The sequence below is a fragment of the Grammomys surdaster genome, unplaced genomic scaffold, assembly GCF_004785775.1.
Source record: "Grammomys surdaster isolate TR1022 unplaced genomic scaffold, NIH_TR_1.0 67, whole genome shotgun sequence".
In the NCBI taxonomy this organism is placed as follows: Eukaryota; Metazoa; Chordata; class Mammalia; order Rodentia; family Muridae; genus Grammomys; species Grammomys surdaster.
Window position 1 is genome coordinate 11,797,100 of NW_021604569.1, and position 16,847 is coordinate 11,813,946.

At 36.3% G+C, this 16,847-nt stretch overlaps 1 protein-coding gene across 1 annotated transcript; it reads left to right on the plus strand.

The window, feature by feature from the left end:
• Positions 1-2,401: 2,401 nt before the first annotated feature.
• On the plus strand, positions 2,402-15,660 carry Etaa1 (ETAA1 activator of ATR kinase). Its single transcript, XM_028778075.1, has 6 exons — positions 2,402-2,633; positions 3,490-3,618; positions 3,864-3,940; positions 7,529-7,641; positions 7,866-9,790; positions 15,206-15,660. The coding sequence occupies exons 1-6, from the start codon at positions 2,402-2,404 to the stop codon at positions 15,328-15,330; spliced, it is 2,601 nt and encodes an 866-aa protein (XP_028633908.1). The 3' UTR covers positions 15,331-15,660.
• Positions 15,661-16,847: the final 1,187 nt, after the last annotated feature.

The following is a 16,847-nucleotide window of genomic DNA, read 5'->3' on the forward strand; positions in this document are numbered from 1 at the left end:
TCAGGCATGGTCTCAACATTTAGGACACAGAGACAAGGAAATCTCTGAGTTCAAGGCAAGCCTTGTCTACAGAGTAAGTTCCAGGAGAGTCAAGCTTAGTCAGTGAAGGAAAGCATGGAAAAGGAAAGCTGGTGAAGATGCAATTGAAGGAGGGAGTCGTGTTCCAGCCCCAGTGAGCAGCTTTGGTCATGTGGCTCTGCCTTTAGAATCAAGAATAGAAGTGGTTATACAATCTCCCTCCATGAAGAAAGTTGCTGAGGTCAGATGTGTGGTTGCGGTATTCCTGTATGGAGGCTCAAGAGGCCATTGTGCGAATGGAATCTCCCTTCCACCACTAAGGAAAGCCATTGAGGGCAGGTGTGTGGCAGGGATGACCCTGCATCCCTAGAGAGACCATTGCATGATGCTGTAAAGTTGAAGTTGCCTTGGAGACCCCATGATTTTGGAGATGCCAGAGTGCTGGGATACCTGTCAAGGAAAGCTGCTAACAGGGAATAAAAACAACCTGAGAGAAAGAACTGTATTGAACTGAATTAAGATGAAAAGACTTTGAGGTCTGAAGAGCATTTGGACTTCAGACATGGAGATGCAGAGTTTGGAATTTGCTCAGCTCATTTTTATTCTTGCTTTGTTCCAGTATTTCCTCATTATGCTCCCTTCCCTACACTTTGGAATGGTAATATATATTCTATGCCATTATATGTAGAACTCATGGCTCCTCTAGGACCATGTCTACCTATATGCTGCCATGCTTCCTGCCATGGTGATAATATACTGAGCCTCTGAAACTGTAAGCCAGCTCCCAATTAAATGTTTTCCTTTATAAGAATTGCTTTGGTCATGGGTGTTTCTTCATAGCAATAAAACTGTAATTAAGACAACTTTCAAATAATGCCTTCAAATCATACCTGTTAGTTAATCTACTCACTGAGCCAGAGACCTCATGATCAAAACATGTTCTAAAAGCCCTACCTCTGAACCCTGTTCTGAGACTAAGTACATCAGCACTGACTGTAGATCAATTTGGGAAGACCACTTACTGATCCTGTAATAGTAGTGAGTGACACAAACACAACATAACCCTTTTTATTTTGGTCTTCGATTTATTTCATTTATAGTTCTCTCCGTGGAGTTGGCACTCTTTAATTTTACTATTTATTGCAAATCATATTCTTTTAAAACTTAGAATTTGGTTTACCACTAATCTATTAAAGCACAACTAACCACTGAGTTTCACTTTATATTGGGAATAGAAGAAGGCACATCTATATTGATGATTCTACAAGGCAGACTGACTGTTTAGGACCTACACCTATGGTCTTAGCACTGACTAGTATGAGGCAGGAAGACGGGAGTTCATTGTGAGACTACATTAAATAAGGAGGCAGGGAACACATAAGACACTGTCTGAAAAACAAAAAGACAAACATACTGGAGTGTTGCAGATATAAAACCAAATAATCTTTACAGCTATCTTTAGTGCCCTAACTAGCCACTAAGGGCCCAGCTGCCAGGATTAGCATCCTGTAGACTATCAGGTAAAAACTTTGGAATGCATTGTTGCCAGACCACTAACTCCCATCAACCAAAAGGGAAGGATATCATGAACTATCTTTACCTAAAGACTATTGAAGAATTATTCCATGCTTTGCTGTAACCCACCTACCACTGTTGTCCCCAACAAAGTCCCTGGCAAACGCTTTGTATTTTATTCTTTTACTGTTAAAGTCTGTGCAATTGCTTTAATATGGAAACATGTTTTCAGGCCAACCTGAATCGATGCTCTCTGGCCATGGTAATTTTTACTTGATTCAAAATAAACACTGTTTTATTCCCACTAAGATGACAGTTCTGTTTTGCATGTACAGTTTCCAGTGACTGTTAGTTTATTAAATTAACAGGTTTTCCTACATTTTGGATTTTTCTATGCACATAACAGAACATCTATCAACTATCACGTGTATTACCTCCTATAGTCTTTATTTTCTCATCGAATAACACACCACCATTTGAATCTTAGAAATATTCAATTTAAATTGTAAATTCAATAAGAATCTGTCATTGTATATGATCTCTTTACTGTCTCACATACTAAGTCCCAGCCACATATCCAGAAAAGAGTCCTGCAATTCCGCCTAAACTGGATGAGTCTGATCGTAAACCTCAGAAAATTCAAGTTTCCCCAGCTGAAACTGCCTCAGCCTCGGCTGACAGCGTCTGTAATCCCGGCCCTCAAACTGACTTAGCCAATCAGCACCAGGTTTAGTAACCCCGCCCCCAGACAGAGGCGGCCAATCAGAAGCAGTATATTTTGCGCGCCCAACTTGCAAAGATGGCGGTGGCCGGTGGCGCGCGGGTCTTTTGCGGAGCCGTTTCCCAGTTTCTCTGTAGCAAACTATGAATGCAGCTGAAGGACGGTGCCACGGAAATGAGTCGGCGAAGGAAGCATGCAGACAGTCCTGCTCGGAGGAGCACGCCGCGCAGGGCGGCTGGCGAGAACTGCTGTCGGGCGGCGGAGTCGGGGCCGCGGGGGTCAAGGGCGGCCCACAACTCCCCGCTCAGCCGGGCTGGAACGCGGGCGCAGCGGCGGTCGCAGCGGCGGGCAGCGGCTGGCGGCGGGCGGAGCCCCGGGGGTGAGGAGAGGGCGGGGAGCGGAGCCCGGCGGTGTAGACCGGGAAGCTTAGGGCTACAGAGCTGAGTCCCCTCAACCGGGCCTTTTCCGACTGCCTCTTTGGTTGTGGGCGGGGTCTGTGCCGTGGACTTTGGCCAGGAAATTGGGCCCCTAGACCTTTGTTTCTGTTTTCCTCGTTGTTTTGTTTTGCAAAACGGGCCACCTCAGAAACTGTAGTGTGCTCCCGGAACTTCCTAGGTGTAACATCCGGTTAGCCCAGCAAACCGATGGCGGGTTCTTTTCTGTAAACTTTTGGAGTTAAAAGATTTCTATTCCAATAAGGACCAGACTCATAACCTCCATCCTAGAGTGTGTTCTTAAAATGTAACATCTGTTACCCTTGCCTGTCTGTGCTATTATAAAACAAAGCTGGGAAAGAACATTTAACATTGTAAAAGTTTAAGTGATTCTAGATAGAGATTCCCTAGCAACAAATCACTAATGCTTTTGGTGTGGGTGGAGTAGAAACTTTGGGTAAAGTTGACAGGAGGGGGTTGTGAAGAGTTTACCGTGGGTTTCTGGTTGGATGCATTTGCAACACATCTGCCACCCTGGAGGTTCCTAAAACCTGGTGATAACAGTTCAGTGACCAGGTGGTATCATTCCTGGGCCTATGGAATTTTCAAAAAACGCTTCCTAACTACAGTGCTAAACTTATGAAGTATTAAATTGAAACATTTCCATCGTGGTTAAAGTAATTGTCTTTAAGAGACAAGTTTTATATTGGACATAAAAATTAATTTGTCTAGGCAGTTATTTGACTTTAGCCCTTATGAAGTAAAGTAAGGCTTAAAAGCAACGATTGTCATCTTATGCAGAAAAGAAGGAGACACCAACACAAGTTCTGAAAATGGATTTAGTATCCTGTACCTTCAGTTCTCCAAATGATCCAGATGGACAGACTGATATCTTCTGGGATCAAAATTCTCCAATGACAAAACAGTTAGGTAATCTGTTATTATTTTTATGTGGGTAGGTGTTTGATGAAGGATTAGTGTTGGTAAAATTTTAGTCTGGTAACACCATACTACAATGGGTTTTTTTTGTCTTTAAGAATCTCATGTGTGATTTTTCTGTCTAATATGCCATGGTGTTAGTGTGGAGTTGTTTATGTTGTACTGATTACAATTGTTTTCTAAAAAGTGACAACTGATTCCTGGTCTAAAATTTATAGAAATGTCTGTTTCTTTAGGTAAAGGAAGGAAAAAGCAGATTTCCAGTGCGTACAGTGATGAGATTTCACATATTGTTAATCGTATTGCTCCTCAGGTAAGTATAGCAAGTCTCATGGTTTATAAAACAGCAAAAATTGTATGCGGTGTGCTTGTGTAGTTCTTTCATAATGTAAAGTAACATGTTTAGAGCAACCAAGGTTACATTTGGCTTTTCTGAGTCCATGTCTTGAAAAAAGGTACGAACTATAGAATGTGAAATTATGGTCATCCGTCAGAATCCGTGGGACGTGGTTTCATGACCCCTTTGGATATCCAAAGCTACAGATTCTGAAGTTCTTTACGTAAAGTGGTGTGGCTTTGCATGGTAACCTGTGTGTGTCCTTTTATATAGTCTGTCTCTTTCTTTCTCTTCATTCATTCATTCTTTTCATTTGTTAATGATGGAACTCAAACTCAGGGACTGACTTTTATTGGGCAAGTGCTCTACCACTAAGCTGTGTCTCTACCCCTCCCATATATTTCAGTCGTCTCTAGGTTATTTATTCCTTAAATAATGTAGTTAGTTGCTATGTTATATTGTAGTTTTTATTGTTAGTGCTTTATTGATTAGTGTCAGTCATAGGTGCCACAGTAGAGAGAGAAGCTCACCAAGATGTTAAGCCTTTATTTTCCCAAGGAGCAGAGGGGTTTAGCCTTTGTTGGAAAAGACTGACATCAGCTAGTTCACTTCATTTACTTTATTCAAACATTATACAAGGTTAATTGAAGCTGGGAAAGGTTCCAGCTACCAAAGTTATCTTGCCCTTGCTGCCCGTGAGAGCAGACAGCCCACACAAATCTCCATCCCTTTTGACCACGGCTAGCCATAATCAAAAGTAAGAGCTCCAGGTTTGCCAGGAGTGTCTTAGGACCAAAGTTGGTGCAGCTGCAAACAAGCTCTCATGTGCAGATTCTCTGGAAAGACATTTCTTCAAGGTTTCAACAGATTCAAAGCAATTTCTCAACCTCTACTGATTGACCCAAACATGGCAAAGGCTTTCCTGAAACAATTCTCTCAAAGCCAGACACAAGGGCTTTAACGTATATATCACTTAAAGCCACACATAAAGGCTTTACTGTACATATTTCTGTAGTGCTTCTTCACTGTCCATAGTGAAAATTTTCCCTGTTGCAGTTTCTCTTCTTAGTATTCTTAATGACTTACAAAGTCACCCAGATACACTGTAAAATTAGAGAGATTGCTGGCTTTAGATATAGGCCTTGTGAAGTCTGTTCTTCTGGGACACCTAGAGAGTCAGTTAACTGTTCTGAACCCCAATTCATTCAACTGTAAAGTAGAATTATTACCAGCTTTGCTTTCTTCAGTGAATTACTAGCATTAAGGTACATAAAATTTTATAATTAACTGGAGTGCTAAAAATATGTTAATTGTGATTTTCATATTTACTTCAATATTTGTGCTGCTTGAGTGAAGAAATTTCAATCATTTAACACAAAGGAGTCCAGTAACTCATTCCTTTTATTAGTCCTGTCAGTGTTAGTAAGAGCATGAGCCCAGAAGAGAAGCTGTTCTGAATTTCGTCTCTTTTTCTTACTTAATTTTTTTACATTTTAAAAAGTATGTGTATGTATGTGTGCATATGTATATTTATGTATACATTGTGTGTATATATACATACTTGTCTGCCTACAATCACAGCATGTGTGTGAAAGAGGTCACCTTGCTGGAGTCAGTTCTCTTATGGTGGTCCCAGGGATTAACTCAGATCATAAGGCTTGGTAGCAAATACCTTTACCTGCTGAGCCATTTTGCCAGCCCTCTGTTTGTTTTGTTTTGTTTTATATATATATATATATATATATATATATATATATATATATATATATATATATATAAATTGTGTGTGTGTATTTACATGACTTGGTATTTCTACTTTTTTAAAAAAATATTATTCATTTATTTATTATTATCTGTATGAGTACATTGTAGCTGTCTTCAGACATACTAGAAGAGTGCATTGGATCCCATTACAGATGGTTGTGAAGCACCATGTGGTTGTTCGCAATTGAACTCAGGACCTCAGAGAGAACAGTCAGTGCTCTTAACTGCTGAGTCATCTTTCCAACCAACCCTCTTTTTCCTAATTTACAACACTTAAATTCAAAGAATATCTTAAGTTTTGCTTAATGTTATCTTTGAGGAAATGGTTTTATTTTTCTTTAGTATACCCTATATATATTAATTACATATATATATGTGTGTGTGTGTGTGTGTGTGTGTGTATGTATGTATGTATAATAGGCCTATGTATTATTGGCCTATAGTAATGACCCACAGATGCCTCTGGTCCAGAATGTGATTATGAGGAATCACTATATCCAAAAAGAGAAGATAGGAACAACTTTCCTGTGGCTATAGAAACCTAGACTTATAATCATCAGTCAGTACAGCTTTGTAGCTGGTATCTCTGCTTCCCATGTTGTCATGCCATAGGATTCATTGTATCAATTCTTTATTTTTGAAGTACATTTATGCTATAATATTACTGTGTGTGTTAACAATATGTCGTTATTAACTGCATCAAAGAAGCACAATAAAACATGTTGGGGTTGACCATCCTATCATGAATGATACAAAGTTGGTTGTACTGTTGGCTCCTTAACTAAATGGGCTAGAAATAGCAACTTATGTGAAGAAAAGACAGCAATACTAGGATTACTCAATCAGTGTCTTCTGCTGGACATTCTTAAAGCAGGTTAATTGTTGGCAGCATTAAGATCTCTTGGAAAATGTCATACTCTCATACATATTTGAGGTTTTCCTAGTTATCTTCAAATTATTTAATTTCTTCCTAATGGTTTCTGATTTCAGTTTTTAAGACATATATTTGCATATTAGTCATTCCATTTTCTGTAGTGATTTCTTCTGTGGTATTTAAGGTCTTTATTTTCCTTATTTATATAACTATGCAGTGCTCAATAAGATCAATTGAAGGCTGACACAACTTGTGTGGCACCTAGAATGAACTTAGGAATCAGTAAGTTAGGTAATAATCATAATTTAAAATCTGCTTTTGTCATTTTGTCTGTTTGTTCATTCTTAGCTTTAGCTTTGACCTTGCTGTAAAATCTCTAATTGGTTCTGACATTACTACTATCCGTACTCTCAGTTTAAGTCAAGGTAGAGCTTCCAATTTTTAGGTAAAAGTTTATGAGGATAAGAAAACTTTGGAGAATCAGTACTGCAGAAAGAATTCTGAATATATTCTTATTTTCAGGTCTGATAATTATATGTAGTTTCTGGTTATGTAAGCTTCTTTCAACTGAAATGTTATTTTTCTTCTACCAAATGATTTTTATATGTATATAACATCAAAATGTATTTGATAGGCAATGTACTTTAAACCTTGGTTTTTGTAAATAGGGAATTCCTAAATTTGAATATTCCTTTTTACTTGTGGGAATATAAATGGATCATAGCTTCTGACTTACTGCCTTTCTCAAGTTTCTCATTGTTTGAATTTGTTAAGTGATTACCACAGAATTCTCCTGTCTAGTCTCTTCTCTCTCTCTCTCTCTCTCTCTCTCTCTCTCTCTCTCTCTCTCTCTCCCCCCCCTTAGGGAGGGGTAGTTGGTTGTTTTATGGAGCTCTTATACTTCTGTTCTCTTCCCTCTTTCAAAGGATGAAAAACCAGTGACAAACTCTATGCTGGGTGTATGGATTGGCGAAACTGCTATTCCTTGTACTCCTAGTGTAACAAAAGAAAAATCAAGAGTGAAAATCAGCAGCATAAAGTGAGTTCAGCCTTCACTTCTTGTAATTCAGTGAGGCAGGTATTCTATTCTTATTTTGGATTAAGTCAAAGTAGTAAACTGTTTTTGTTTCAATATGTGAGTTAAAAACATGTTATTCTGAGAGTTAAAATTTTGGTATTTTGTCACACTAAACTATTTTAAACAATAATTAGGTACTTATTAAACAGTTTTTTAAATTAAAATGTTTCAATTTTTTTTAATAGATTAAAAACAAAAAATCGAGAAAAAGAACTTATGAAATTGGCCCAACAGTTTGATAAAAATATGGAAGAACTTGATGTAATTCAAGAGCAAGATGGGAAGAATCATGATTTTATCCAGACAACTTCGGAAATGGGACATTTACATAACCATAAAGATTCTGTACAGATGAGGTCAGATGAAATAGTTCCTGAAATCAACTGTACTCCAATAAAGAAGCAAATGAAAGGAGACACTAGAATATCGTTGGCAAAGGGGCAAAACAGCAGTCAGAAACCCTTTGACCAAAATGTTGAAGCAGCCTTTAATGCTATTTTTGATGGTTCCACTCAGATGTGTAGTGGACAGCTAAGCCAAGATCTGTCAGATGCTTTTTTGGACAATAGTAAAACTTCCTTCAGAAAGAAAAATGCCATACTACAAGAGGAAGTAATTACTACTGAAACTCTGCTTGCTGAAAACCTGCTAAATAAAGCTCCAAGATCACCTTCCCCTCAAGTAGATACTACCGTAATACTGAAATCATGTGTGACTCCCTGTCATAAGACACCAGCAGCATCTAATAAACAACTTGATGAGTTGACTGCTAATGATTTTGAGGATGATTGGGAAAGCTTACTAGGCAGTGAGCCCTTCCTTACGGAAAATGCTGAAATGCTTGAACTCTTTCCTTCTACAGCTGCCCAAGATACTGGTCAGAAGGCAGTTTGTACCTCGATTGGTGAAAATGATATAATCACATCAAGAGCAAATATGAATCTAGGTGGAAGGTTAAGAGATTCAAAAGTAACACTGGATCTTCCTTTAAAGGCACAAAACAGAGAACTAAGAAATGCTGGAGAGTACAGGTTTTCATCACATCCAGGTGATGAATCAAGGAAGTTACCATTCACTGGAAGTAAAGTGAGATTTGAGAAATCTGTCACTAACATTGTTAGTAAAAATGAAGATGATGTTACTGTCTCTAATATTACGAAAGTGAAAGAAGAAGGTCATAGTAAGTGCATACTTAATGTACAGGCCTCTAACAAGTCTGGTTCATACACAAGGTATCCTAATGAACAAAACTACAAGCTTGGTATTAACCTGCCTTTGAAAGTCCCTACCACTGACCCATTTGATTCTGCATTCTTGAGCAAAGAAAACATTGTGTGTAACACAAATAAGCTTCATGGATCAAAGTTCAATTCTTCCTTCGATGACTGGAATGATCCGCTGTTGGCCAGTGAAATGATTAAAGCATGCCATCAGTTAGAGACTACCTGGGAAGCGGATGATGTAGACGATGATTTGTTATATCAGGCTTGTGATGACATTGAAAGACTAACTCAGCAAGAAAACAAGGATAGCAAGGAGTCAGAAAGTATAAACGATACTTCCAAACATGCATCTAAACATTGGGATCTTGTCAGCTCTGCAGTGCCATTGTCTTTAGCAAGTAAGTCACAGATAAATAAGCCAGTGACAGTAGAGAAAAGAGACATATGTGAAGATTGTCCCAATGTTTTGGATGCTACAAATTTGTCTGTGTGCTCTAAGAATTCAAGTGATAATCAGCATGTACCAGTACAAGTGAATAGTTCAAAATTTGTTCTTGCAGGAAGTTCAAATTTGAATGTAAATTTGAGTCCTGTGAGCACAAAAATTGCTACTAATAGGAAGTTGAGTACTCAGCAGCTATCCCACAACAGCTTAGCAGATAAAGCCCAGAATGACAACAAAGTACTGAAGTTATCAAAATTCACATTTAAGAAGAAAAATTCTCAGTTCCTTTCTCAGTTAAATCAAAATCGTCTACCAGGAAGTACGCCTGTTAGCAAAATCTCAGAGGATTTAGGGAGAAGAGAAGCTGTCAGTTCATTGCTTGAAGCTAATCAACAGCAATCTTCAATAAAATATTCTGAGTCTTTGAAACCATCTTCCCCAGGTATGTATGAAGTAGTTTTCTTTGAAAAGTATTAATGTTACTTGTTTTGACTAGCAGGTACTAACTAGTATGGAAAGAAAATTCAATGCTGGTTGTGACAATTTATGCGTTATTTGATGCAACCCTTTTAATTTTTCGAATTCATCTTTTGAATTGTTATTCCTTCAATACATATATTCCATTAATCACACCTCAAAATGCATCTTGAGACTGTTTACAACATAGCAAGCACCCTAAATTCAACTTTGTCTCCTTAGATTCTAATCTTCAAAACATCAAAGTAATCTTGTAAACCCACATAAAAAGATATTTATCCTCTCTTCTTCCTCTTCCTTTACCTCCTGTTCCTCTCCCTCTTCCTCCCTCTGTACACATGCCCCACCCAACATGTGACTCCCCTGGCCTCAATCTTCGGGGTCAGTAAACTCACCTGAGAGCAGCTTCCCAATAAATGTGCCTTTAATGTAATCTTAAAAAAACAAACAAGGCCGGGCGGTGGTGGCGCACGCCTTTAATCCCAGCACTTGGGAGGCAGAGACAGGCGGATTTCTGAGTTCGAGAGTTCGAGGCTAGCCTGGTCTACAGAGTGAGTTCCAGGACAGCCAGGGCTACTCAGAGAAACCCTGTCTCGAAAAACCAAAAAAAAAAAAAAAAACTTAAGTGGATGGTTCATTTTATATAAAATCTAAAGCATAAACTATAATCTGAAAAATATTGAATTATCTTTCCTTAACCTGCATTACCTACTAAAACATAGGAATACAATGGTATGTAGTAATTTGGACTAATTACTTTGTTTGAGAACATCACTGTTATTAGTTTGGTATATGTCCTGAAACTTTAAATCACCTTATATTGTAAAAAGTGATGTTTGATTATGACATTTTCATACTTGTATATAAGTTTTATCTTAGTTGCTGCATCCCTTTGCTGTTGGTCCCCTTCTCAAATGGTCACCTTTCATGTCATTTGTTGTTTGCTACATGCTTTAGTCATTCATTGATGGATAGATACTGAGGTTGGTTACATGACTTAGCTGTTGTGAATGCATATTTCTATAATAAACATAGGTATACGAGCCTATCTATTGCTTACTAACTTTGAATCCTTCAGTAATGTACCAACAACAATAATATAACTAACTAGTCATAGCCTTTGAAGACCCTTTGTACTGATTGTCCTAGTGATCACACTCGTGTGTGTGTGTGTGTGTGTGTGTGTGTGTGTATCTGACTTTTACCCACCAATAGTATATAAATATTTCTCCCACCTTGATAACCATTCTAGTTGAGGTAAGCTTAAATGCAAGAATAGTTTTGATTTGTATTTCCTTGATGGCTAATGATGGTGAACTTTTTTTTAAGTGTGTTAATTTGTTGCCTTACTTCTTTGGGTGTTCTTATTTAATTGGCCACGTGTTCTCTGGATTATCTGTGTACTTTTTGTATTTTGTTGTTGAGTCCTTTATATATTAATATATATCATTATATTAATATCCATAATATGGATATTAGTCCATATTGTAAGTGTCCAGCAAAGATATTCTCCCATTGTCTAGTTTATGTATTCACTGTGGTTACTAATTTCTTCTGTTGTACAAACTCTCTATAATTTGATACAGTCCTGCTTCTCAATTCTGGCTATTTTTTCCCTGGGCTATTAGAGTCCTTTCCAGAAATTGCTGTCCATTGCCTGTATTTTGAAATGTTTTACCTGATTTCCAGTAGTTCAAACAGAATTTACATTAATATTTTTAATCCATATTGAATTGGTTTTCAGAAAGATTGAGAGATACTACATACATATGGGTATCCATTTTTTCCAGCATCATTTGTTGAAAAACTATCTTTAATGTATGTTTTTAGACTCTTAGAGAATCAGCTGCATGCAGATATTTGCATGTCTGCCTTTGTGACAGCATTGTGCTGATTTTGTTACTCTGTGACAAAATTTGAAATCAGGTTGTTTTGGTGTGCCTCTGGCATTATTCATTTTACTTAGGATTGCTTTAGCTGTGTGTGTTTATGTGTGTGTCTGTCTGTCCATCCATGTCCCTGCATAAGTTTCTATATAAATTTTAGAACTTTTTTTTTAGTTCTGTGAAGTATGTCATTGAAGTTTGGATGTGGATTGCATTGAATCTGTAAACCCATTTTGGTGATAGGGCCATTTTTACGGCTTTAATTCTTCTCGTGCATGAATATTGGAAATACATTCATCTAGTGTTTTAAATGTCTTTGTTCTTTAGTTGTCATTGTGTAGGTCTTTCATGACCTTGGTAGTTTTACTTCTAGAGTTTTGTTGTTGATTGTTTTTGTAGTGAGTTTGATATATAGAAGAGTTACTAGTTTTTATGTATTAGTTTTTTTATACTGTTAAATTACTGAAAATGTTTATCTGATCTAAGACATTCTAGTGATGTCTTTGGAGCCCTTTATATATATGATCATATAGTTAGCAAATGGATATAATTTGTTGGCTTCTGTTGTTTGTATTTCCTCTTAGTGCATTATTGTTGCACTTAAGACTTCCAGCACTGTGTTGAATAAGAGCAGAAAGGACAACTTTCTTCATATCTAATTTTAATACGGAAATGGTATCAGTTTTTCAGCAGTATAATTTTAACTGTAGGTTTGTCTCATACATTTTTTATTGTGTTGAGGTATGATCCTTCTGTTCCTAGATTCTTTAAAATTTTCTGGGAATGTGTCTGCATCCCTGGAATGAAGTCAGCTTGATCATGATCTTGTTACTATGTTAGTGAATTTGATTTGCAAGTATTTTATTGAGTGAATTTTGCTATGTTACTCAAGGAAATGTATTGTTGCATCCTTATCCAGTTTTGATAGTTTTGTAGAATGAACTTGACTTACTTAAGATCTCTGAATTTTTAATATGGACAACTCAGAGCTATAGATTTTGCTCACTTATCTTTACTCTAAATGTTCTATAGTAAGTTGTGTTTTCATTTTTACTTGATTCTAGACATTTTTAAAATTCCCTTTTGATTTCTTGAGTGACAAACTTTTCCCATATAAATCTGGTAAGAGAAAAAATCCAACGTTTATCCCCACCTCGTTTATTCCCGTGTGTGTGGTATGCGCTTGTGTGTATGCACGTATGTGCTCACGCACACATGTTAAGACTTATGACTTAACATCTGTTTTGGAGAAAGCTTAGTGGGTTATGAGAATTTCTGCTATGGTTGAATTGAATATTCTGTATATTTCTATTAATTTGATCTATGGAATAGTTTAACTTAGTGGAGGAGATAAGTTGGATGATGTATCAGCCATTTTTCTCCTGGTTTTAGTTTTTCCTGAGATGTCTGTTGTTCTCAGAGGTTTACCTTTGCATGTAACTTGGTACTTCTTCTGTCACTTCTCAGTATTTCTTTCCCTAGATTTAGTAAATTTTATGCGTTAATTTTATTGAGTGGGCTTTCAATGCCTATAGTTTCCTCTCATAGACTACAAATGCTTTAGTTTGGTCTACTGTCTCTTTGTCTCTTTTTGCATTTCCTTAATAAATTTTAGCTGTCATTTCTTGTTAGTACTTGTAGGTTTCCTTTATTCCTTTTAGAGTCTGCATATTGTATGTTATATTGTTGTTTGTGTTAGATATTGGGTTTCTATTACGGTGGAGCTTGGTTTGGTTAGTTTTTTGCAATTATAGCAGTTCAGTAGGATTTCTCCTTCTTTACAGATTTCTGAACTTTGTGTAATTGTATCTGTTAATTCCGAAAAACATCAAGAATGTTGTAAAATTTGACAAATATTAGCAAATTTCCTTCCAAATGACTAGACAGATTTTGATTTTTATCAGTACTGACAGTGAGTATATTTCGATGTTACAGCCCAGTGTGTCTTACAACATTAAGAATTATTGACAGTCTATTATAGTTGTAAATATTGTAAATTTATTTTAAACTGAATATACTATAACTAATTGGATGAAGTTTCTAAAGTGAATTGCATATACTTTTAATTCCAGTAAAGACTTAATCCAGACTGCATTTTTAGGTAGATGTATAATTTGTCTTTTATCCTAGCAGTTTTTCTTCTAAGTTTGTTCATAATGCTTAATCTTCCTGGCTAATATTAGCCTCATCCTTGTTTTGTATTGTTTTTATTCACTTTCCCTTTGATGTGTCATAAGCTGGTTTCCAAGTTATATCCTTGAAACAAAAGCCTGTTAGTAAGCTTAAGGCCAGAGTTAGTCAAGTTGTAGCCTGTTTTTATACAACTAGTACATTAAATCTCATTTTTAAAATTTAAAAGTTTAGTGCTTTTTAAAAAAATACACGAGCAAAAAAAAAAAAAGCAAAAAAAAAACACACTAGCATGATAACTGATTTGAAAATGTGAATTGTATAAAGTCCATTCAAACGTATCTTGATAATTGGTTTACATATTACACGTAACTTTTTTGTATAAAACTAATAGATCAGTTGTAGCGATAGCATTTTGCTATTAAAAGTTAACTTTGGGGGGTGTCCTATAGAGAATAGCAATTGCTGGCCCTTATGCTTAAAAACAATAAAAAAAATCAAGGCACTTAGTTGCTTAGAACTGTGTAGCAATTTGACTTTGTGTTTGATATTATATATGAGAGAGAGAGGGAGAGAGGGAGAGAGGGAGAGAGAGGGAGAGAGAGAGAGAGAGAGAGAGAGAGAGAGAGAGAGAGAGAGAGAGAGGAGGAAGAGGAGGGAGGGAGGGAGAGAATGAATGAGAATGTGTGTGTTAGTGGAAAGGCAGATGGGAAAGTGTTTAACTTTTCCTAAATCAGAATTTTATAGTGTGATTTCATACATTTGAAATTATTTTCCATGTTATTAAGCCAATTTTAAAGACTTTTTATTTTATACCATTGTGGGCTAGTAACTTGGTTTTTTTGTTGTTGTTGTCGTCATTGTTTTGTGGGGTTTTTGTTTTTTTGTTTTTGTTTTTTTTTTGAGACAGGGTTTCTTTGTAGCCCAGGCTGGCCTTGAACTCAGAAATCCGCCTGCCTCTACCTCCCAAGTGCTGGGATTAAAGGCGTGCGCCACCACTGCCTGGCTATCTTATTTTTTATAAAATATATTTTGGCATTTCTTTGGTATGGAAAGTAAAGTCTAGCTTAGAAAATAATAGATATCAGAGTTATCTGAGTTGATTAGAAATAAACAGTTCTTGAGTATCCTTTCCCATTTTTGGTTATACCAAGAAACAAAGTAGATAGATAGTATATTTTGAGAAATATGTCCCTTCATTAACATTCTATTTATTATATATGTACATGTAGTTACATGTATAATTAATATATATCATATCTGATTTAATAGTCAAACCAGAGTGGTGAAAAAAACAAAGATTAAAACAGATACTCAAAATGACTTAAAGGTTCTAAGATTAATATGCTTTGTTTAATTTTTAGATGAAGAAGAGAGAAATAGGAAGTATTCTCCTGAAGAAATTCAACGAAAAAGGCAGGAAGCACTGGTTCGAAGAAAGGCCAAAGCATTGCATACTGTGCAGTCAACTCCTATTTCACTGCCTTGATGAAAGTTGAGTTAGACGGTTTCAGAACTATTGATAACTATCTGTGATAGGACTTTTCTGATTTCTCTGTGAGAAATTTAATGCTGACTTATAAAGCGTGAGCTTCTACTTTATTATTTAATAAATCAATGTTTACAGTGGTAAATGAAACTTTCTCAGATGTATGTGAATTATGTATATAAGTATTTGAAAAGTTAACAGTTATGTATATACAGAGGGAAGTACTTATCTTTATTAAATATGGTAACTGATGAGCATCAAAAATAGCTGTAAAGCTTCTGTAGAAGGCTTTCTCAAGCACAAAGATTAAAATTGCTAAGTAAACAGCAACTTGGTTTTGTAGTGTCATTTTCAGCTGACGTTTTTTATACATTATCAATTTTTAACTAATATTCCCATAATCTTACTGGTCTTGCTGAAAAGTAGAGAATTTCTGCTTATTTTCAAGAAAATTGTGTTTAATTGCTATCTAGAAGTAGCTAAATTTAATATTTCTAAAATGTGATTCGATTTGAAGACATTTCACTGTTAGGAAAACCACAGACTAGGCCCTAAGTCTAGTTTAGCGAAAAGGAAAAAAAAAAGAAAAAAAAAGCTTTAGAATTGGCAGAAACATATCATCTGATCCAGCTTCTTTGTCATATAGGTTAGATATTACAATTCAATCTGTTCTTTCTCTTTGTTTACATACCTGTTTGTGTCAGGCTCATGCTACGTGGCCCAGGCTGGCCTTCAACTCTCTCTGTCACCCAGATGGCCCCAGACTATCAGTGATCATCTTGCCTCAGCCTCCTCAGTGCTCTTAAGTACAGATGTATGCCACCATGCCCAACTCATGGTATTACTTTCAAAGTCACAGACAAGTTAAACCTGCCCTTATGTTTGAATGGTTTTTCTGAACATCTGAACAGTTTTATGATTTACTTCAGTCTATTAGTACTTAAAATAATTGGAAGGAACACAAACACTTAATATAATCTAAAGTACATTAAAGACTGCTTATTAACAGTACTTACAAACATTCTTTAATTTAAAGAATTAACTAATCTTTCCAGGATTCAAAATTAGACTTTCTATTCTCAGTTTTCTTATTACTGTAATTTCCCTTCTTATTAATTATTTACTTCAGTGTTTTTCCATCTGTCATCCTTGCCCCCTTTTGGCTTTTAAACAATGAGCCAGTAATAAAAACCTTAACTAAAGGGGAGGGCATGCAGCAGTAAGGATGCTAGTAGTTTTCTAAGTACTTTTTAATATATATGAAGAAAAGTATAGATGTGAAACACTCATCTTGGTCTGGTGTTCACTATTGTTCAGGTGTCTGAGAGCTTTGACAATCTGATAGTTATTATGTATCATTTTTCAAATTTTATTTATTTATTTATTTATTTATTTATTTATTTATTGTTTGGTTTTTCGAGACAGGGTTTCTCTGTAGCCCTGGCTGTCCTGGAACTCACTCTGTAGACCAGGCTAGCCTCTAACTCAGAAATCAGCCTGCCTCTGCCTCCCAAGTG

What these genes read in the sequence shown, in the direction of transcription:
- Etaa1 (XM_028778075.1), top strand. Translation starts at nt 2,402, where the DNA reads ATGCAGCTGAAGGACGGTGCCACGGAAATGAGTCGGCGAAGGAAGCAT. An exon ending in CGGCGGGCGGAGCCCCGGGG is followed by an intron (nt 2,634 to 3,489) that starts GTGAGGAGAGGG and finishes CATCTTATGCAG; the next exon opens with AAAAGAAGGAGACACCAACA. An exon ending in GTGAAAATCAGCAGCATAAA is followed by an intron (nt 7,642 to 7,865) that starts GTGAGTTCAGCC and finishes TTTTTTTAATAG; the next exon opens with ATTAAAAACAAAAAATCGAG.